The sequence below is a fragment of the Mesocricetus auratus genome, unplaced genomic scaffold (genome assembly GCF_017639785.1).
Source record: "Mesocricetus auratus isolate SY011 unplaced genomic scaffold, BCM_Maur_2.0 Super-Scaffold_100015, whole genome shotgun sequence".
Classification (NCBI taxonomy): domain Eukaryota; kingdom Metazoa; phylum Chordata; class Mammalia; order Rodentia; family Cricetidae; genus Mesocricetus; species Mesocricetus auratus.
Window position 1 is genome coordinate 61,514,852 of NW_024429198.1, and position 22,900 is coordinate 61,537,751.

The window sequence follows — 22,900 nt, forward strand, 5'->3', positions numbered from 1 at the left end:
ATAGTTCTATTTGTGTTCTTTATAGCCTCCTGATTTAATTTTGGTAGGTCACATGCATCTAGGAATTTGTTCATTTTTGTAGATTTCAAACGTATTGGAAAATGCTCTTTTTCAAGTATTCCTTAATGGTCATCCATTATAATGTCCTCTTCCATCTCAAATCTCATTACTTTAGGTCTGCTATCTTTTGGTTAGTTTGGGTAAGAGTTCATCAATTGTACCAGGAGAATTAGGATCATGTAACTACAGAAGCTGATGAGGGGTCGGAGCAATGGCTCATCAGTTAAAAAAACATTGGCTGCTCTTGCAGAGGACCCAGGCTCGATTCCCAGCACCCATGTGGCAGCTCACATCCACCTGTAACTTCGGTTCCAAGGGATCTGATGGACTCGTCTGTCCTCCATAGGCACCAGGCATACGTGTGTCGAACAGATATGCAGGTAGGCAAACCATTCATACACACAATTTATAATAAGTCACAATATCTTTAAGATGCTAATGGAAGCTGAGATACATTTCAACCCATCTGCCAACTAGAGACCCTGGGATATTTATAAGGTGGCTCAGTCTACATCCAGAAGCCTCAAAATCCTGGAAAACTTAAGGATTCTTGATGCAAATCTCAAGAGTCCTGGAGGTGTGATGTTTAAGGCAGCAGAAAATGTCTGTCCCAGATTTTACAGAACAGATCAGTTCACCTTCATTTATTCTTTCTGGGTCTCCAGTTTGATGGAGCTCACCCACATCGATGACAGCTACTCCCCTCTTAGGCCACTCCAGCTCACATAGGATTGTTCTCCAGAAGGCACGCTCAAATCAAGCCTCGGCAGGGTGCTAGGGTTCCTAAATCAAGCTGACACGCAAAGCTTTCTGAAATTGAGTGTGCGTGCCTTGGGACAGAGGTCTGTGTCAGGGCTATAGTATTCCAAGCCTGTTTTCACACTGACCAATATTTCTGAGACATCGTCCCACGTAAGCAGCTACAAAAGATGGTGTTGGCAGCTTCGTGCTGTGTAAAATCACCAAGTAAAAGCATGCAGACCAACAGTCTTAGGAAAGAGGGGCTTCGTCTGTTTCTGCCCATATAGGGCCACCTAGTGGTTCAGTACAAGAGTCGGGCCAGCATTAAAGATCTGATTTCTCTGGACTAAGAATACTCGGGCTAAGAGGATTTGAACTTTCTACTCGAGCACATATTTGCTATGTGGGGAAACTGAGGCTGACAGAACGCTGGTGGCTGGTTCTAGTTCACCAAGCAATGCACTCCCACAGTGAGGCCCCAAACTTTGGGCTGTTGGGCGCTCTGCCCAGCTAATCCTCAACATTTGGAGCTGGTGGCTCTCTGACATGTTTAGCAGGTCATGGCGCCCTATGAGGCTATTGAAAAACAATCTTGTATTCATTCGGGGGATCCAGTTTCTCCATATTTCCAGCTAAGGGAGACGGAGTTCTGAGCTGCTGCAAACTGTCTCTGTTGTCTTCTCCACCCTTAGTGTTCTTGGTGGTTTTATACGGCGTAGCTGCTTTTCCTGCTTCACCAGCCCAATTATGATCTTTGCTTCTTCAGGACTTGTATTAGAATGTTCTGGGACTTTAATGGTGACTCATTGCTCAGGCAAATGTATAACATCTAGCAGTTCTAAGATCCGTTAACTATTTTGTATAGGTTAGCTGGAGGAGGTTAGCAATCCTCTTTGTTTCTATATTGCTCTTATTGCATAATGACCGTTAGTGTGAGTATTAGCTGCTTTGCCTTCTGCTGATGACACTCCCGGCCCAAAGCTGTGAGTTCAGCCACTTGAGCGAATTTAACTCTAGATTATAACAAGAATTGGGTGTGACTGTGTGCCCTTCCTGAAACCGACCATGCTCGTTCATAAATAAGAACCATCTGCAGCCAGCATAATGGCTCACTCCTTTAATCCCTGCACTCGGGATAAAGGCAGGTGATCTCTATGAATCTGAGAATAGCCTGGTCTGCAGAGTGAATTCCAGGCCAACAGGGGCTGCATACTGAGACTTCCTTAATACAAACAAGCAAAAAAACATAAACAAACAAAAAAAATCAATGAGCAAAGTTATTTTTGCATTTTCTTTAATTAAAAATTAATTTTGTGTATGATGTACCATATGTGTGTGTACACGCATATACAGGTATGTGTATTCAAAAATGATATATCATATGTATGTGTACACGCATATACAGGCATGCGTATTCAAAAGTCAGACAACTCTAACCATTGTCCACTTTGGCAGTTCCCACCTTGTGGGTCACAACCCCCTTAAGGGTCTAACAACCTTTTCACAAGGGTCACCTAAGACCGTCGGAAAACACATCACGATTCATGACCGTAACGAAATGACAGTTATGAAGTAGCAACTGGAGTGACTTTGTGGTTGGGGTCACCACAACACAAGGAACTGTGTTAACGCTCACAGCCTTAGGAAGGCTGAGAGTCACTGCCCTGTCTCCTTTCCCTGAGGCAGGATATCTCGGAACCTAGAGCTAGGCTAACACTCAGCAAGCCCCAGGGGCCCTCCGATCTTCATCCCCCCCCCCCCCAAAGGCTGGGGTTACAGGCACGAATGTAGTGAATTCTGGCTGATATCTATGGGCGGTGGATTTCTGAATGCCGGATCCTCGAATTGGTGTAGCAGACCTCTTACCTGCTGAGCCAAGTCTACATTTCAATGCGAGTTTTCCGCTGGCCACTTTCAGAAGAGTGTCCTGTGTACAGAAGCTCTGGTGAGCCCACAGAGATTCTAACGAGCCTTGATTTGGACGTTTTAAATCCCGCCCAGACACCAGGGAAGAACTCCCTTTCCTCCCTCCCTCTGACAGCTGAGTTCTTTTAGATGGGCACTCTGGAGGAATGCCCCGCCTGACACCCAGTCTCTGTCCCAATCCCACAACGGCAGTTAGGGTTTGCTCTTCAGAGAGCTAAGGGATGATAAGGACAGGAAGTAGAAACTGAAGAGGTAGTTTAGGGTAAAAAGACGGGAGAGAAATGTAGCCAGTTTCTTTTTTGACTAAAACCAGAAATTGCAACATGAATAATAGAAACCTAGAGACAGATACTGGGGTTCAAGTTTAAGATTAGACCAAAATGAGTGATCCTGTCTCCGTGAATCCTCTGAGGGCGATGCAGACTGCGCTGCTCTCCACCAAGCCTCAGTGAAGGCGAGGGTGTAATGACTTCACTAGACCCAAGATAAAACGATAAATGGGTGTTTATCGGGGAACAATAACACAGAACAATACAAAGAGCCGCGGGAGCGTTTCTCTGCTCTTCCTACTGGATCGGCTGACTCTCCTGAAGAAATGCGCCAAGGGAAGCCACGCCTCAAGCTTCCCTCTTTCCCTTCCCGGCTGCCTGAGGCCACGCCCAAAGGGTGTGGCCACCGTTACAAGCTCACCTGAGACTGCAATCCTCTGGGTTCCTGTCTCTTCCAGCCTTATCTTCCTCTCTCCGCCCAGCCGCATCACTCCAGTCTCCACTCCGTACAGCTGGGATTAAAGGCGTGTGATCCCAAGAGCTAGGACCACCTTTGTGTGAGCTGTTTCTCTTTTAAATGGTATCAATTTCGTGTAGCTTAGTGAGGCCTTGAACTCACAGAGATTCCTCTGCTTCTTGTCCTGGGATTAAAGGTGTGTGCCGCCACCGCCTGGCCTCTATGACTAGCTAGTATGACTTCGGGGATTAAAGTTGTGTGTCACTGCTGCCTGGCTCTATGGCTGTGGCTAGCTTTGCATTTTGATCTCCGGTGGCTTTATTAATCATAAATAATCACAACAAGAAATGTCCTTGGAACCCTTAGCAGTTTCATCCTTACCAGAGGCCAAAAGTGTTCTGGGAGCTCTGATATCTGACTTGGTTCCTAAGTGATTCTAGGGCAGAGGTTCTCCACCTGTGGGTCGTGACCCCACAAGACCACTGGAAAACACAAATACTTATTTACATTGCGGTTCATGACAGTAGCAAAATGAAGGAGCAACGAAAACAATTTTATGGCTGGGGGTCACCACGACATGAAGAACTGTATCAAAGGGTTGCATCGTTAGGAAGGTTGAGAACCACTGTCCTAGAGTCTTTGGGAGGCCGGCTGCTTAAGTAGCAATGAAGGCTTGTTACAACAAAACAGGGACAGCCTTGTATCTATGACATTCTGACGAGAGACGCTTCGGCCCTTCCTCTCAGCTATCAGCTCTATAACCAGGAACACTAAACAGTGAGCTCAGAAAGTATTTCACTCTGGGAGAAGGGGGAGAGCATCAGAAGAGAGAGGTGTGTGTGCTCATGTGTTTTTAATGTTACTTTCGTGCGTGTGCCCTCCCAGGCCGGAAGAGAGCATTGTATCCCCTGCATCTGGAGTTACTGGCAGATGTAAGTGGCTCACGGAAATAGCGAGAACCAAACTCAGGTCCTCTGAAAGAGCAGCAAGAGCTCTTAACTGCTGAATCGTCTGTAGAGTCCCTCCCTCCCTTTCATTTTAAGAAAGGATCTCATGTAGCCCAAGCTGGCTTCAAGCCTGCTATAGAGCCAAGGAAGACGCTGAACTTCTGATCCCCTGCCTCTGCTTGCTGAGTTCTGGCCTGTGCCACTACACCCTATGTGGTGGTTGATATTGTCAACTTGACAGTCTTTAGAATCATGGGCAAGTGTATAAGGGAGTGTCTGGATTGGGTTAGCCTCTGGGCGTGTCTGTAAGGGAGTGTCTGGATTGGGTTAGCCTCTGGGCATGTCTGTAAGGAAGTGAGGGAGTGTCTGGATTGGGTTAGCCTCTGGGCATGTCTATAAGGAAGTGAGGGAGTGTCTGGATTGGGTTAGCCTCTGGGCATGTCTATAAGGAAGTGAGGGAGTGTCTGGATTGGGTTAGCCTCTGGGCATGTCTGTAAGGGAGTGAGGGAGTGTCTGGATTGGGTTAGCCTCTGGGCATGTCTGTAAGGGAGTGTCTGGATTGGGTTAGCCTCTGGGCGTGTCTGTAAGGGAGTGTCTGGATTGGGTTAGCCTCTGGGCATGTCTATAAAGTAGTGAGGGAGTGTCTGGATTGGGTTAGCCTCTGGGCATGTCTGTAAGGAAGTGTCTGGATTGGGTTAGCCTCTGGGCATGTCTGTAAGGGAGTGTCTGGATTGGGTTAGCCTCTGGGCATGTCTATAAGGAAGTGAGGGAGTGTCTGGATTGGGTTAGCCTCTGGGCATGTCTGTAAGGGAGTATCTGGATTGGGTTAGCCTCTAGGCTTGTCTATAAGGGAATGTCTGGATTGGGCTAGCCTGTAGGCATGTCTAAAAAAGGACGTTAGCTTCTGGGCGAGTCTGTGAAGGATTATCCAGTCCAGATTAGGGTAAATGAAGTGGGAAGACCCACCCTAATTGCCTGACCAAATAAAAAGGAGAAAAGGGAAAAGTCCTGACATTCACCACTCTGCCTCTTGAGTCAAACCCTCACCACATTAGAATGCCCCCAGCTATGAGCTAAAAATACCCCCCTCTTCTTCTTTAGTTACTTAATTAGGTTTTTTAAAATTTGGAATCAAAATATAATTACATTTTCTCCCTTCTTTTCTTCCCTTAAACCCCTTCTATCCGTACCCTTGCTCTCTCTCAAATCCGTGGTCTCTTTCTTTGTTGTTGCTACACACATAAACACATAAATATATGAATGCTCAGCCTGTCTCGTGTTACTTGTGCATGTGTCTGAAAGACCGCCCACTTGCTATAGCATGACCAGTTAGGGGGCTCATCCTCAGGGAGGGCTAGTTCTCCCTCTCTCAGAAGTCATTGCTTGCCTGTAGTTCTTTGTCTTGGAGTGGTGTCCGCGGGATTTTCTCCTTCATGTTAGCGCCTCTACTGTGCTGTAGTTAGTTGTTCGGGCGGCCGTGTCGTTGACATAGATGAGGCTTGCCTGTTTTGCTCAGGATCGCTTGGACAGTCTGTGCCTTTTGTGGTTCAATATGAATGTTAGAATAGCTTTTGCTGTGCTGTGAAAAACATTGTGGGAATTTATTGGGTGTGTTGAATATGCAAAGACTTTGGATAAAATGGTCATTTTCACACAATGTTATTATACGAATCTGTGAACACAGGGTGTCTCTCCACTTTCTAGTGTCTTTATCTATGTTTCTCTTCAGAAATTTAAAGTTTTCATTGTAGAAGCCTTTTACTTCCTTGATTAGGTTTAACTTCTAGATATTTTAGTTTCTTTGAGGTTATTATGAATGGTAGTGTTTCCATGATCTCTCTCTCTCTCTCTCTCTCTCTCTCTCTCTCTCTCTCTCTCTCTCTCTCTCTCTCTCGTACAGAAAAGCTATTAATTTTTGCAAGTTGATCCTGCCACATTGCTGAAATAGTTGATCATTTCCAGAAGTTTTCTAGTAGAATTTTTGAGACCTCTCATGTATACTATCATATCATCTGCAAATAGGGGTAGTCTGACTTCTCCTATTTGTAGCCCTTAATTTTCTTTTCTTGCATTATTGCTCCAGCTAGTGCTTTAAACAGAATGTTGAAAAGGGGTGGGGGTAGTAGGCAGCTACATCTCACTCCTGATTTTCATAGGATTGCTTCAAGATTTTCTCCATTTCAAATGATTCTGTTTGCAGTTTCTAATACATAGCTCTTATGTTGGGATTTATTGCCTTCAGCCCTACATGTACTATGATGTTCATATGATTTATTGCATGTAATGGCTTATGTATATTGAACTATCCCTGCATTTCTGGGATAAATCCAAATTGGCCATGATGCATGATCTTTTTAATGTATGTCTGTATTTGGTTTGCAAGTGTTTTATTGTGGATTTTTTAATCCTAGTTTATTGGGAACATTGACCTATGCATTCCTGTTGCTGCTGTTGTGTCTTTACTGGGTACTAGTTGGGGTTCTCTAGAACAACAAAACTGATAAAAAAATTAATCTATATATGTTAAAGGGGGATTTATTGTGAGTTGTTTACGGGTTGTGGTCTGGCTAGTCCCACAATGGCTGTTTCCTGACAGAAAGTCCAGGAATCCAGTAGTTGTTCAGTCCACAAGGCTGTCTGTCTCAGCTGGTCTTCAGGGTATGATGGAATCCTGAGGAAGCAGGTCCTAACACCAGCAAAGGAATGCCTCAGCAGCAGAACGGACGAACGTACCAGAGTGAGGACAAGCCGGCAAAACGCAAAACTTCCTCCTTCCATGTCCTTTTTTTTTTAAGATTTATTTATTTATTATGTATACAGAGTTCTGTCTGTATGTATCCCTGCATGCCAGAAGAGGGCATCAGATCTCATTCAAGGTGGTTGTGAGCCACCATGTGGTTGCTGGGAATTGAACTCAGGACCTCTGGAAGAGCAGTCAGTGCTCTTAACCTCGGAGTTATCTCTCCAGCCCTCTTCCATGTCCTTTTATGTGGGCTGTCACCAGAAGGTGTGGCCCAGATTAGGGTGGGTCTTCTCCAGTGAATGATCCAATCAAGAAAAGTTCCTCGAAGGTGTACCCAGTTGATGTCAGATGTAGTCAAGTAGGAAGGCTTTTTATTCCTGTCTCAATTTCCTCATTGGTATGGGTCTTTTTCTTGGTTTAATTTTGGTGGTTTGGCTGAATCTAGAAATTCACCCATCTTTTTTAGGTTTTTACAACTTAATGGAGTGCAGGTGTTTAAAGTATTCCCGTATAATATTCTAAATTTTGTTCATGTCTGCTGTAAAGTTTCCATGTTCATTTCTGGCTCTGTTAATTTGAGTCTTCTCTTTCTTTAGACAGCTGGCCAACAGTCTGTTGATTTTGTTTATCTACTCAAAGCATCAGCTCTTAGAGTCTCTGATTCTTTGAATTGTTTTTTTTTCTGTTATTAATTTCTGCTCTGGTTTTATTATTTCTTGCTGTCTGCTGGGCTTATGTTTTATTCTTGTTTTCCTACAACTTTAAAATGCATCATTTGTGTTCTTGCTGATTTTTTTTTAATGTGGCACTTGGAGTAATACATTTCCTTCATATTCTTTACTTATTTGGTCTACACCCTTGTACTGGGTGGTTTTGTGTGTTATCAGAGTCATCAGAGAGAAAGGAACCTCAGCTAAGGAAGTGCCTCCATTGAGATCCAGCTGTAAGGCATTTTCTTAATTAGTGATCTATGGGGGAGGGCCCAGCCCATGGTGGGTGGTGCCATCCCTGAGCTGCTGGTCCTGGGTTCTATAAGAAAGCAGTAAGCTTTGCATAGTAAGAAAGCCAGTAAGCATGCCAGGCATTGGTGGCAAATGCCTTTAATCCCAGCACTCGGGAGGCAAAGGCAGTTAGGTCTCTGTGAGTTTGAGGCCAGCCTGGTCTACATAGCGAGTTCCAGGACAACCTCCAAAACAATATAGAGAAACCCTGTCTCGGAAAACAAAAACAAGCCAGTAAGCAGCTCCCCTTCATGGCCTCTGCCTCAGCTCCTGCCTCCAGGTTCCTGCCCTGCTTGAGTTTCTGTCCTGACGTCCTTCAGTGATGAACAGCCATGCAGAAGTGGAGGCCAAATGAACCCCTTCCTCCCCAACTTTCTTCTTGGTCATGGTGTTTTGTCACAGCAATAGAAACCCTAAGACAGCCCTGTTTTACCTTTAAGTCCTGATAGTCTGACTTCTGCTTGATTCATTGTAATTCTAAGGCTTTCCCTGAGACTTTAGTTGGGCTATTAGGCTTTGAAATTTATCTTCATTTCAGCTTGAGTTATGTTCAATGTTTCTGTTTGTTGAATTCCATTTTCAAATCCTGGATTGTTTTCGTCATTCCCATCGGCCTTACATTCGTGTTTCCTTGGTATTCACTCAGACATTGATTTCTTTCTAAGTTCACTGACCTGTTTCTTTGTGTCTTTAAATTCCTGAGTTCTTTAAATTCTGTGCCCTAGGGCTCTGCTCATCTAGTTAATTCTCTCTCGTTGGAGGACATTTCCGTAAGACTTGTGGTCTGGGGCAGGGAATACTGCCTTGATCTTTCAGGTTTAAAACATTTATTTTTATTTTGTGTGCACTGGCGTTTTGTCTGCATGTGCATCTGAGTGAGGGTGTCTTAAGCCCTGGAACTGGAGTTGCAGACAGTTGTGAGCTGCCATGTGGGTGCTGGGAATTGAACCCTGGTCCACAGAGAGGTCTTAACTGCCAACCCATTTCTCCAGCCCCAGGCTTTCATATTTTTTAGTGAGATCTAGGCTTGTGGACTTCTTTGCTTCTGTGTCTGACATGGGGGCCCCAGTCCCTGGCCCCTGAGATGGGCGTGCCCCACATGCAGACAATGGGGACACTGGGAGGTGTATTGTCCATTGGGACTTCAGTTAACCCCCCCTGCTCCTCCACCCCTGACACCACTTCCCACCATTCATTCATAGAATTAATATGAGGAAGAGGCCTGAAGGCCTGAGTTCACCTCCCCTAGCCGGGCACCTATGGCTCATCTGATGTCAGGGTGACAGGGATAGTGGTTGGGAGACAAGTCCCTTTTGTCCTGAAGACAAGGACTCCCTTCCTTTTCTCTGTTAACCGAATGTCAGGGAGACAGGTTCCCCTCCCCTTCTACAATTTCCAGAGACTGTCTTGAGCCCCCATTACGACCCAGAAGCAACCCTCTACTCTCTTGTTAATTTGGGTTTTTATCTCTAACACGTACATTTATAGTGATGGCAAATTATCCTTTACCCTTCCTAGGACGGTACCTCCTCAATTAAATGCCTCTACATACCTCTCATAGAAATAACCTCCTCCTTTCTCTTAGTCATGGAACTCGACCTAGACATTGAGCATCCTCTCCTGAAAACCCCTCTCATCCTGCGCTACCCTTCGTTCACCCTAGGGTGTGGGACACTGCTAATCCTTCCATAGCCTGCTATCACTGTCTCTTTGAAAGACCCCTCCTCCTACATGACACAAGAACAATACTCAGTACCACCAAATACGTGGGTAGGCCTAACGCCTCTCAGTCATCACCTTCTCCAGGCAGGACTCCCAATTCCCACTCACTCACCGTCTCACACTCCTATCCTGTGGGTAAGTAAAACCTCATGGGTTCTTCTGCCTGGTCCAGGACCAGGAAAAGCAATGAAGCCAGAGTCCACAACCCCTCAATTCTCCTTTCACCTACCCATCCCCAGCACTGCCTACTGTTCGGTTTTCAAATTAAACGTAGCCTGTTTTTTCTGTACCCCTGTACCCAGCCTCCACTCCTCTGTGCAGGAGAGTGAGTGCACAGTAAGGGAGCGTGATACTCTAAACTCTCAACAACCTACTTACACGGTAGCCTGTCCCGGGGCTTCTGGGGTCAAGCCCTGCGAGGACTTAGCTTCCCGCGACGTTTCTCCTAGTTTTCTTGCGCAGTACGTAGATGACCTTCTCCTCTGTCTCCGGGGCAGGCAGCTGTTCCGGACAAGCTCTGCCAATCCACAGCCTCAGTGCTCTGGGTTCCTAGGGCTGTCAGGTACCCAGAGAGAAGGCATGGGTCTGTACCCGGATTGTTCGCCACCTATGTCCGTTCCGTTCCTTTCACTCCACTGAGAGCTGTCCGCCCCTGGATGCCCTCGGGCCTCCTTTTCTTTTCCTCTTCTCCAATCAGGGACAAGGGCTAGCAGGCCATCAAAGGCAGGAGATACTCGTTCTCACTTGGGTTATTTGTTGAAGCGACTGGATATGGTCATGGGGGGGCGGGGGGCTCATGTAGCGGGGTGGGGGAAGGCTCATGCAGGGGCGGGGAGCTCATGCAGGGGGTGGGAGCTCATGCAGGGGGTGGGGGGCTCATGCAGGGGGTGGGAGCTCATGTAGCGGGGTGGGGGGAGGCTCATGCAGGGGGTGGGGGGCTCATGCAGGGGGTGGGGGGCTCATGCAGGGGGCGGGGGGCTCATGCAGGGGGTGGGAGCTCATGCAGGGGGCGGGGGGCTCATGCAGGGGGTGGGGGTGCTCATGCAGGGGGTGGGAGCTCATGCAGGGGGTGGGAGCTCATGCAGGGGGTGGGGGAGGCTCATGCAGGGGGCGGGGGAGGCTCATGCAGGGGGCGGGGGAGGCTCATGCTCGGGAGCCTTGGCTGCTGTTGCGCTTCTGAGTCCGGAAGCTAACAGAAGTCCGGTCCGCTGCTTGCTTACCACGCCCACTCTACACCCACGCATGCCGGCCTTCTCCTCCTCACCCCCATTTTGGAAGTAGATCCTCTATGCCTTTCTTCTGGACCCCAACTTCACCTTTGGACCCTCCCCCTACGCCACGCCCCCTGCACCCCTGCTACCCCTCAACCACTGAGTCATACACCCCTCTAATTCCTGCCCTGAGATCCGAGGTCTTACCATGAATCCTGTTGTTACACATCCTTCATTGCTCCTCCCCACAGATCAGAACTGGTTCACAGGTGGCAGCTGCACCCCCAAGCCAGGTATGCCATTATCCAAGGACACCCCGCACCCCTACCCTGAACACTCTCATCAAGGTCAAGTCCCCGCCTCCCCATACCTCCTCTCCACAGGCAGAACCGACAGCTCTCACAAGGACCCTCACCCTGGCCAAAGAGAAACAGGTCAACATCTATAGTGACTCCAAGTGTGCCTATAACATTATCCGCTCCGACATCCTCACCTGGAGACACGGGATTCCTGACAGCGCCACGGCCAACGCCTCCATCTACAGAGACTCCTGGAGGCAGTGTTGCTTCCTGACCCAGACTCAGTAGTACACTTCAGGGGACGCCAAGAGGATAGACAATTATCTCCCTGGCTAATAACACGTCAGGTAAACTGGCCAGGGAAGCTGCTCTCTCTCTCTCTCTCTCTCTCTCTCTCTCTCTCTCTGTCTCTGTCTCTGTCTCTGTCTCTCTCTCTCTCTCTCTCTCTCTCTCTCTCTCTCTCTCTCTCTCTGTCTCTCTCTGTCTCTCTCTCTGTCTCTGTCTCTCTCTCTCTCTCTCACACACACACACACACACATCAAGAGGCAAAAAGGACCAGGAACCCAACCCCACGCCCTGTAACAGGAACACACGCTTGTGCTCACTGTTGCGCTCAGCTAGTCAGACTCCGCTCACGTTCCTCAGTACTTTCCAGTCCAGCAGGAGGACACGGCTTTTCTCCAGCAGTTCTCCCAGACCTGAGACACCTGCTTGTGTGCTGACGCCCAGTCTAACCTCACACACACACCACCATCTCTTCCCACTCACCAGATGAGAGCGCGCCTACCTGCCACACACTACAAACTAACTTCACACTATGCTCTGGGTAAAGGAACACAAATATGCTTGGTTCCAGCCCACACTTCCTCGGGATGGGTACATGCTTTTCCTGTTTCCACCAAGAGACTCTACCCCAGCGCCTTCTCTCTGAAATTCTCGGATTGTCCTCCCAACCTCCCCCCAGGCAGCAGCCCAGAATTCACTGCAGCGATCACCCCACCCCACCCCGTTCTTCTTCTTTTTAACATACCCTGGAAGCTCCACACCCCTTTAGCACTCACAGAACTCTGGAGAGGCGAATGATCTAGCTGAACCCTTAGGGAAGCTCTGATCAAACTCTCCCTGGAACCCAACTCAGACTGGGAAAAGCTTCCTCTACCCTCTGTGAGAATCTGCTCCCATCCCTCAAAAGACCCACACACCTCAGCCCCACAAAATTATTCTCCGATCCCCACAGCTGCTAGTCTAGAGAGTGTCCCAGCCTGGATGCGCCTACCTCATCTTTAACCCCCCCCCCATACAGAACAGCCCCAGCTGGAAAACTGTGTAAACTCACTCAGCTCCCTTTCATCCCAGAACAGCCAGGTGGGCCTTCCCTCTGTCTTTCCTGAAGGACTACCAGAGTAACGTCCAATTGATGCAGGGACCTGTCGCTGACTGGGGTTTCCCTCAGAGACGCCATTGAGGCTCCGGTACACTTACGACCAAATCCAGTTTTTCTCTACCTGTGCCAGCCCCCCCCCATACACACACACACACACACACACACACACACACACACACACACCAGTGATGCTCTGCAAATCCTGGACTTAACTGTTCTATTGCTTTTCTTCTGTAGATGGCTTACTGTCTGTGACCCCCACCAGTCAGGTTGGGGAGAGAGGCTTCCTCTGGCCCTCTTTCACCTGATTATTGTTACATCAGAGGTTGCCTGGTCTAATCCCATCTTCAGAATGTCCTCACGACTATAAAACACCTCCCCCTTTACGGAGTCCTAGCTCTAACCCTACCTGACTGCCCTGCAAAATACAAAAAGGTCTCAAATCTTTTTTTTTTTTTAAGACAGAATGTCTTACATAACCCTGGCTATCTTGGAACTCACTATGCAATCCAGGCTGGCCTTGAACTCAGAGATCAGCCTGCCTCTGCCTCCTGAGTGCTGGGATTAAAGACATTTGCCAGTTCTCAATAAGACTAGCTGGAGCCGGGCGGTGGTGACGCACGCCTTTAATCCCAGCACTCGGGAGGCAGAGAAAGGAGGATCACTGTGAGTTCGAGACCAGCCTGGTCTACCGAGTGAGTTCCAGGACAGGCTCGAAAACAATACAGAGAAACCCTGTCTCGTAAAACCAAAAAAAAAAAAAAAAAAAAAAAAAAAAAAAAGACTAGCTGGGCAGTGGTGACTCACCTTTAATCAATCCCAGCCCTTAGGAAGCAGAAGCAGGAAAATCTCTGAATTTGAGGCCAATCCGGTCTAAAGACTAAGTCCCAGGACAGCTCAGGCTGCACAGAAAAAATGACGAGCTATGCACAGGAAGGTCAGTTTAGTATTGTTCAGATAGGGCTATAACTTCTTGGCAGCTACACAGAACCCAATTGTACTTGCCTCTGATTCTGTCATGACTCCTATAGAAACAAGCAGCACTGTAGCTGCATGTGGTAGGGAGCCAGTGCCAGTTACTGGCGTTTGGAAAGACCGGCTCCAGTTCTTTCTGCAGGACTGATCTTGTGCTAATTTTTCCTCCCCAGGAGCCTGATGGTGGTCCCCTACCTCTACTGACTACATCACATTCAGTAGCCAGTGTCCCCTGACATCCAACAGAACACAGACCAGAAAAAAGCAAGGATGAACAATAGTATCAATAGCAGAGTTTAAAGGCCTCACAAGTGGGGGAAGACAAAAGTTTGGCCTTAGATGGTTAGCTAATAGCAAGGACCTCCCTCCTCCAAAGACAGCCATCTGCCTGGAGGTAGCAGCTGTAGACATCTCTGTCCCTATCCATACCTTGCATCCATATGGAGTCTTGGTCCCTCTCTCGGATGATAAAATTCCTACTTAGAAAAACCAACCAAACCTTAACCTACCTCTTGGATTCCAATGCTCGCCTTCTTCAAATGCTTGTCCTCACAAACAGTAGCCACAAAATGCTAAAATTCAGCCTCGCCTAAGGAAAAAAAAAGTGTTGGATCTGCCTGAGAGCAAGGCAAGTAACATACTCGGGGCCAGGCTTAACTAAAATCCCGTTAGCCAAGGGTTCCACATCCAAGCCCGGCCTTCAGGCTTGGCTTATACTAATTGTGGGTACAGCCATCCCAACTACACCAGGCCAATTTCCAACTCTAAAGTCCCTAATGGCGCCCATTTTGAATGCCCCAGTGGTCTTTTTTCTTGCTGCCCTATCAATTACCCCACATGCCAAGTTGCATATTTAATCTCAGGTCTTTTTTGGGGGGGGGTGTTTCAAGGCAGGGTTTCTCTGTGGCTTTGAAGGCTGTCCTGGAACTAGCTCTTGTAGACCAGGCTGGTCTCAAACTCACAGAGATCCACCTGCCTCTGCCTCCCGAATACTGGATTAAAGGTGTGCGCCACCACCGCCCGGCTTAATTTCAGGTCTTTTTTTCTTTTCTTTTTTTTTTTTTTTTTTTTTTTTTGGTTTTTTCGGGACAGGGTTTCTCTGTATTGTTTTGGAGGCTATCGATCCAGCCCGGCCTCGAACTCACAGAGATCCGCCTGCCTCTGCCTCCCAAATGCTGGGATTAAAGGCGTGCGCCACCGCCCGGTAATTTCAGGTCTTATAATCATCCCTGGGTCTAAAACAATCCAGCAGCCCACCCCTATCTGAACCAAAAATGGATGACGTGTTACTTCTACTTACTCCTGTTGGAACTACTGGACTCCAACAAAGTACAACATACCCAATTTGTTCAACAAACCCAGGTTGGTCTGACACCGGTCCAGGACAGCGTTGAAAAACTCCAGACCAGTTTTACTCCCTAGCAGCCATGGTATTACAAAGTAGATGGGTATTAAATCTCATTACTACAGAGAAGGGAGGGATCTGTACTATATTAGGGGAGGAATATTGCTTCATGAATTATTAGGTGTCTAAGAACTCCGGACAGCTAAAACAACAACAATAAACAAACAAACAAAAACTACAACAAAAATGAAGAACAAGAAAAGAACAGACTCACAAACCAGAGACTCCCCATTAGACTTGTGGGACATGAATAACACTTTTTATTGGGCCCCTTTCCAATGGCAGTTCTAATCTCCAGCCCTTTCGTGGGTTTTGTTTTTTGTTTTTTTTTGAGACAGGGTTTCTCTGTGGCTTTGGAGGCTGTCCTGGAACTAGCTTTTGTAGACCAGGCTGGCCTCGAACTCACAGAGATCCACCTGCCTCTGCCTCCCGAGTGCTGGGATTAAAGGCGTGTGCCACCAGGCCTGGCTCCAGCCCTTGCGTTTTGAAATTCCTCTCTAATTTGTTGCAGCAAAGCATACAAAGCCATTACTTCCTCAACCACCACACGGCTCTTCCCGACTGAGGACGACCAACAGGCTGCCTATTCGTAGTCCTGGAACCAGATGAGCTCGGAGATCCTTGAGTAGCTACTTGCTTCTTCAACAAGGTTTTATCGTTTTTGCTCGTTTTTGGGGGGGGGTGTTTGGAGACAGGGGCCCTGGCTGTCGTGGATCTCACTCGGTAAACCAGGCTGGCCTGGGACTTAGAGATCCTCCTGCCTCTGCCTCCCCAGTGCTGGGATTAAAGGCGAGGGCCACCAATCAAGGAGCTCTTAAGACAAAAGATCTATACTTACTGACCAAATAACTTTTAAGTTGCCATTCAGTTATTTTGTAAAGAAAGCAAATAAAACGATCTGTAAGTATCAATCATCGTATTTCAGTACATTGTTTTTATCTAATTTCTAACTTCCTTGGAGATCTGCTTTTGAGAGCCCCCACTAACTGATCCGCGCTCCCTAACCTTGGGGGAGAACTACAAGTCCCAGAGAGCAACGCGCTACTTTCTAAACTGAGGGCGGGAACTGCAAGTGGCCGCGTGCTAGAATGCAAGGTTCCGCGGGGTTTCATTTTCCCGCAGGGACTCAAACGTCCCTTAAAGCGAGCTCGAACGCAGAACCAAGCGAGTAAAACCCCACTCCTCCTCCTGGAAGACAGACCACACCCGGCCCGAGGCCGGGATCTACCCGAAAGCCGAACCAGCCGCGACCACCCGGTTCTCCCAGCAGTCTCCTTCCGGACGGCGCTGCGGTGGCGTCATTTTAGCGGCGCACCTGCTGATTGGCCGACGGGAGGGTGCCGGCGCCGGCGCACTGCGTCCCTCTGAGGGTCGCAGTGGGCAGGCGCCATTTTGGGCCCGGAGGTGCTGGTGGGGAGCGGCGCGCGGGCCGGCGCTTGGCGGGCCTGGGAGGGGCGGCCCCGTGTGGGGTAGCGGCGGGGGCGGGGAGGGGGGGCGCCAGTTGCCGGTCGCCGCCGACCTCCCGGGACTCTCGGACGAGAGGCAGGAGCGCCGCCGCCGGGAAAGGACGTGCCGGGGGACGGGGGCGGCGCGTGCCGCGGACACTCCCCGCCGGGAGCCCGCCCGCTCGCTCGCCCGCCCGCCCGCCAGCCAGCCAGCCAGCCAGCCATGGACGCGGAGTACTACGGCGGCGACCCGTCAGGTGGGTCGGCCTCGCGCCCCGGCCCCGCGGCGGGACGTCCCCCTCTGCGTTCCCGGGGGCCCCCGGCGTGGCGGGAACCTCCGAGAGGGGAACTCGTGAGGGCCCCGGCCCCGCGGGCCTCACGCGGGCTTCTGCTCAAGGCGGCGCCTCCGTCCGCTCGGCAAGCAGTCTGAGCGCTCCGACGGGGACCGCCAGCCGTGGAGACGCTTTCCACGGAGACTGTTGGGTGCGGGGGGCGGGGAGCCTTCCCGCCGGCTAGGGCGAGTTTAGTTTCTGGGGGCGGGGACCCTTGCTAGACTCTGCTGGTTAGGACAGTTTAATGTCTGGGGACGGGGATCCTAACTAGATTCTGCCAGTTAGGACAGTTTAATGTCTGGGAACGGGGATCCTAACTAGACCCCGCTGGTTAGGACGAGTTTAATGTCTGGAGACGGGGACCCTTGTTAGACTCTGCCGGTTAGGACAGTTTAATGTCTGGGAACGGGGATTCTAACTAGACCCCGCTGGTTAGGACAGTTTAGTTTCTATGGTAATACAGGCTTCCCAGGAAGCAAGCCCAGGATCTTTTTTTTTTTTGGTTTTTCGAGACAGGGTTTCTCTGTCGCTTTGGAGGCTGTCCTGGAACTAGCTCTTGTAGTCCAGGCTGGCCTCGAACTCACAGAGATCCGCCTGCCTCTGCCTCCCCAGTGCTGGGATTAAAGGCGTGCGCCACCACCGCCCGGCAAGCCCAGGATCTTTAGCCTTAAGTTTGCATTTTAAAGCTAGGGACGAGTTTTAGAGTGACATCCGTGCCCTCTCTAAGTGGGCTCCACTGTGCTAGGCACGTGAGCTGTACAAGGCTAGCAAGGGCTTGGCTGGGTAAAACAGCTGTGTGGGCATCGGCTTTTGGACTTGACGTATCAAACTTAACTGTGAAAAAAAAATGGCCAAGGATTAAGCTGTTTTCTGTTTTGGGTTCAGTGGCCAATGACTGAACACTGATGATAGCAGACTCTATTATCCTGAGCCTCCACTGCTGTTTTGATTAAAATATCTTTTCATGTTTTCAAAAAGATTTTTCAGTTCATTGGCATTTTAAAATTAAGTTAAAATTCCATGGAATATGGTTTGTAGGCTATGTTACAAGAAAAATAGAGGTAGCAAAAAGATAACAGTTCCCTAACACCATTCTTTAAGTTTTTCAAGACAGGTTTTCTGAGTGTAGTCTTGACTGTCCTGGAACTTGCTCTGTAGACCAGGCTGGCCTCAAACTCACAGAGATCCTCCTTCCTCTGCCTCCCGAGTGCTGGGATTAAAGGCGTGTGCCATGCCCAGCTATAAACTTTATTCTTTAGGTGAATAGAATATCTCATTAGTATGTTTTGGTTTTCTTGTAGTTGACTGTTTCATTTAATTTTTATTTATTTGTTTACTTATTTTTTAAGCTGCTAATCAAATCATGCTTTTCAATATCCTGAATACCTCTCAAGGATAATTTTATTTTGTATTTTTAAGGTGTTTGTTAAGATTAGGTATCAGTTCATATTTACTATTCTATAAAATTATAGTTTACGAATGAGTTTTCACTATTTCTGGGCTGAAGTTCCTTGTGCTCTCCATTCATGAACAAGCACTTCCTGTATACCATCTAACAGACAGTAGTCTGGGCTCTAGAGTACATGAATCCAAAAGTCCACAATATACAAAGTACCAAGTTATATAGTGCATGAAAGGATGGTGCCCTGGAAAGATACACAGTAAAAAATTGAAACTATTATTTAGATGATTTTGACTTGACATTTAGTGGTTTTCCTAGGCTTCATATGTATGAAATATTTTCACTGCTATATGTGCCACATTGTTGGTATTTATATGAATTTTCTATTGTTTTTCAGAGCATTTGCTTTATTAACGGTTCTTCGATAGTAGGAACCTTTGTCTCTTATATTAGGCGTGCTCATCTCAACTGTAGATTTCATTTTAACTGCAATCATAGACATTATTACAGATACCATCCATCTTACACCCTAAAGGGGTCTTGTTTCGTTTAAGCAGATGATGGCGGTGCTACTCCAGTACAGGATGAGCGGGATTCGGGGTCAGACGGTGAGGATGATGTCAATGAGCAGCACTCCGGATCCGACACTGGAAGTGTAGAGCGGCATTCAGAGGTACAGTGTCTTTGGGGAGGCTTTTCCTCACATTCCTATGGAGTCTATTTTATTACGAGTTTTAGAGCTTGTCACAGGCTTTAGGCTTTCATCCCTGAAAGTAAAAGATAGAAGATTGTTTTAAAACCAGTAGGGTTGGTCTGGTCATGGATGATCACAGGGAAAAAGTTCTGTTTTTTTGAGACAGGGTTTCTCTGGGGCTTTGGAAGCTGTCCTGGAACTCGCTCTGTAGACCAGGCTGGTCTCGAACTCACAGAGATCCGCCTGCCTCTGCCTCCCGAGTGCTGGGATTAAAGGTGTGTGCCACCAACACGTGGCCCCTTTTTCTCATTCTTTTTTTTTTTTTTTCTCTTTTTTTCCTTTGTTTATTCTCTCTGCATGGCAGCCTTTCCTATCCCTCTCTGCCTACCTATTGGCCATTTAGCTCTTTCTTAGACCAATCAGATGTTTTAGGCAGGCTGAATGACACAGCTTCACAGAGTTAAACAAATGCAGCATAAAAGAATGCAACACATCTTTGCATCATTAAACTAATATTCCACAACAATCTGTGGCAAGGTCTAGGATTATAACTCAAATGTACTGTTTTGCTGTGTTTGTTTTGTTACTGTGTTGCTTGGGATTAAACCCAGGGCTTGGCAGTCTGCTAGGAAAGTAAACAGTCTACCACAGAGCTACCTTTTATTTTTCATTGTATTTATTTAGACGTGGGGCCTGGAGGCAACTTGCAGGAATTAGTTCTCTCCTCCACCAAGTGGGGTCTGAGGATTGAATTCGGTTTATCAGCTTTAGTGGCAAATGGATGCCTTTACCCAGGGAGCCATCTCACACCAGCCCTGTTTTTCTTTTTAAGGCAGAATCTCATAAATTGTGCAGGCCAGAGCTTTGAACTCTATGTAACCCAAGCTGGTCTTGAACTTTTGATTCTTGTACTTTAGCAACCTCCCATGTATCCGAGATTGCAGACATGTACAACCAAATATGCAAATGTAGTTTTAAAACCTGTTTTAGTTTAGTAACCAAATAGTGGTGAATTTTGTATACATTTCAACATTTGTCCTAAATATTTTTGAAGCTGCATAATAGACGTTCCTGGTCATATAGTGTCTTGTAGTATTAAAAACATAAAATTGTAATTTTCCAATAAATCAGCATAAGTCTTGGGTAGAGGTACATTGAAACAAATAAGAATGATAAAAGTGGATGGGTTTTCTAGGAATTTTATGACTGACATTTTTATTATATGGGCATAGAGAGTTGCCTTATTTTAAGTAGTTGATATGTCTTAAAAATTGTATTGGCTCTGTCAGTCTTCGCAGCATTCACATATACGTTGAACTTAATTTATTGAGCACTTGCTGTGTGTCATGCTTTTTTTAAGGTGCTTTGGACATGTACAGACTGAAAATCAAAATCCCATGACTGAGTTTACTTTCCAGTAGAAAGAGACACAGTAAACTTACATTTGTTAGAACATAATTAGAGCGGTGGAAGGTGGTCTCCCATGTTGGGTAACTCCATGTAGGCCTCAGTAAAGGGGATATATTTAAAGGGAAGGGTTGGGGAAGGAGGCCAAGAAAGTAGCCGAGTAGGCGTGTGTCTCTAGGGGAAGACGTTCCTGCCAACGACCTAGTAATAGTGTGTTTAAAGTCCTCAAGGAGCACCACAGAGCAAGTTTGGGGTTGTAATCTGTAAGGGGCATGTAAGGTCAGAGAGCAATGTAGTGGTTCTGGAATGGCTTGTTGTTTAGGTATTTTGATGTCACTCAGTGTTTTAGAGGCTATTAAGTAAGTTAATTTTTTTAAGATTTATTTACTTATGTAAGTGTTCTGCCTGCATGTGTGTCTGCACACCAGAAGAGTGCACCAAATCTCATTACAGATGATTGTGAGCCATCATGTGATGGCTGGGAATTGAACTCATGACCTCTGGAAGAGCAAGCAGTATTCTTTTTTTAAGATTTATTTGTTTATTATGTATATAGTATTCTGCCTGCATGTCTGCAGGCCAGAAGAGGACACCAGATCTCATTACAGATGGCTGTGAGCCACCATGTGGTTGCTGGGAATTGAACTCGGGACCTCTGGAAGAGCAGGCAGTGCTCTTAACCTCTGAACCATCTCTCCAGCCCTAAATTCTATTTTTATTTAATGATAGGTAAGAGTTATTAATAGTGTGGGGACTGAGAAGATCATTGCTCTTCCAAAGGATCCAAGTTGACTAGGCAGTGCCTGTGTCACATGTTCCTCTCGCTTCAAGGAATCTGGGACTCATTTCTGACCATGACAGGTACACACACACACACAAATAAAAAAAAGTAAGGTTTCTTCGTTTTATTTTATGTGTATGGGTGTTTTTCCTCCATGTGTCTGTACACGACATGCATGCCTGGTATCTTCAGTGGCCAGGAGTCATCAGGTTCCCTGGAACTAGAGTTACAGTTTTGAGCGGCCAAGTGGATGCTGGGGATTGAACCTATGACATCTGGAGGAGCAACTCATGCTCTTAACCACTAAGCCATCTCTCCAGTCCCTAAAAGCAATATTTTAAAACAAATTTTGTTTTGTTTTGTTTTCCAAGACAGGCTTTCTCTGTAACATCCCTGGTTATCATGGAACTTGCCTTGTAGACCAGGCTAGCTTCAGACTCACAGAGATCCACCTACCTCTGCCTCCTAGGTGCTAGGATTAAAAGTGTGAGCCACCATTCCTGGCAAGAATTATTGACAGTGTAAGTGTTTGCAGTATTATGTAATTTTTTCCCTATCATGTGTGTGTGTGTGTTGCCTGCATGTGTGACTGTACTGAGTGTATGCTGGTGCCTGCAGAGGCCCGAAGATGACTTCCCTAGGACTAGAGTTACAGACAGATGTGACCCACCATGTGGGTGCTGGGAATTGAACCCAGGTCCTCTGAAAGAACAGCCAGTGCTCTTAGCTGCTGAAGCATCCATCATGTGGCATTTTAAGTTTCTACCTTGGAACAGTATTAACTGTCAGCTTAGAAACTGTTAAGGGTGCTATCTTAGCCTCACACTTAGTGGTAAACAGTCACAACTGCTTGCCTGTGCTACTACATTTCCTAAGTGAGTACATGTACATGTGGAAACTAATCATTCTAAAGAAGAAAACACACTGTCTCAGAATTGACCTGTAGAGGATTTTTCTCCTACATCTTAATCCCCCTTCCCATACATATAATCTTTTTAAGCTACTTAAGATATTATATATTTTTGTCTGTATATTATTTTATCTTTGCTTAAGATAGCATATTAAGTATTTATTTCTCCATGTCATTAAGAATCTCACTTATGGCTGGGCAGTGGTGGCGCACGCCTTTAATCCCAGCACTCGGGAGGCAGAGGCAGGCGGATCTCTGTGAGTTCGAGGCCAGGCTGGACCGATAGCCTCCAAAACAATACAGAGAAACCCTGTCTCTTAAAAACCAAAAAAAAAAAAAGAATCTCACTTATGCCTAGTGGTGGTGGCGTCCACCTTTAATCCCAGCACTTAGGAGGCAGAGGCAGGCAGATCTCCGTGAGTTCAAGGCCAGCCTGGACTACACAGCAAGTTCCAGGATAGCTGGGACACTTACACAGAGAAACTCTGTCTTGAAAACAAAATTTTTTTTTTCACTGAGTATAATTTTAATAATTTAGTAATATGGATATGGCAGTATATGGAAATTGATTCCAGGAGTCTTTTCCTTCATCCCTGCCATCTGAAACCTAAATCAGAGATGCCCACAGTGCTTATTATAAGTGGCACAAGGTATGGGTGTGTGTTTTTGGCATGCATGAAACCTTAGGTTGGAGTTTCAGCACCAAAAAGTAACATGCAAAATGGCAAGCCAGGCATGATGGCTCGTGCCTGAAATTCTAGCATTTGGAAACAAGTAGAAGGATTGCTG

The 22,900-nt window shown here is 47.0% G+C and overlaps 1 protein-coding gene and 1 long non-coding RNA gene across 4 annotated transcripts in view; both read left to right on the forward strand.

Moving 5' to 3' along the window:
* The first annotated feature begins 3,437 nt into the window (after positions 1-3,437).
* LOC110343721 lies at positions 3,438-16,051 on the forward strand. The gene is made up of 4 exons (XR_002386036.2): positions 3,438-3,553; positions 11,329-11,370; positions 11,461-11,723; positions 15,652-16,051. It is a non-coding gene; the product is annotated as an uncharacterized LOC110343721 (long non-coding RNA).
* Positions 16,052-16,637: 586 nt separating this feature from the next.
* The window catches only part of Iws1 (interacts with SUPT6H, CTD assembly factor 1), a 44,966-nt gene continuing 38,703 nt past the window's right edge, over positions 16,638-22,900 (forward strand). Inside the window, exons 1-2 of one of the 3 annotated variants that reach the window (XM_021234643.2) lie at positions 16,638-16,842; positions 18,877-18,992. In XM_021234643.2, the coding sequence (XP_021090302.1) occupies positions 16,809-16,842; positions 18,877-18,992 (150 nt within the window). In that variant the 5' untranslated portion in view covers positions 16,638-16,808. The remainder of the gene's footprint in view (positions 16,843-18,876; positions 18,993-22,900) is intronic. The other 2 variants (XM_021234644.2, XM_005065304.3) reach the window with 2 other exon arrangements.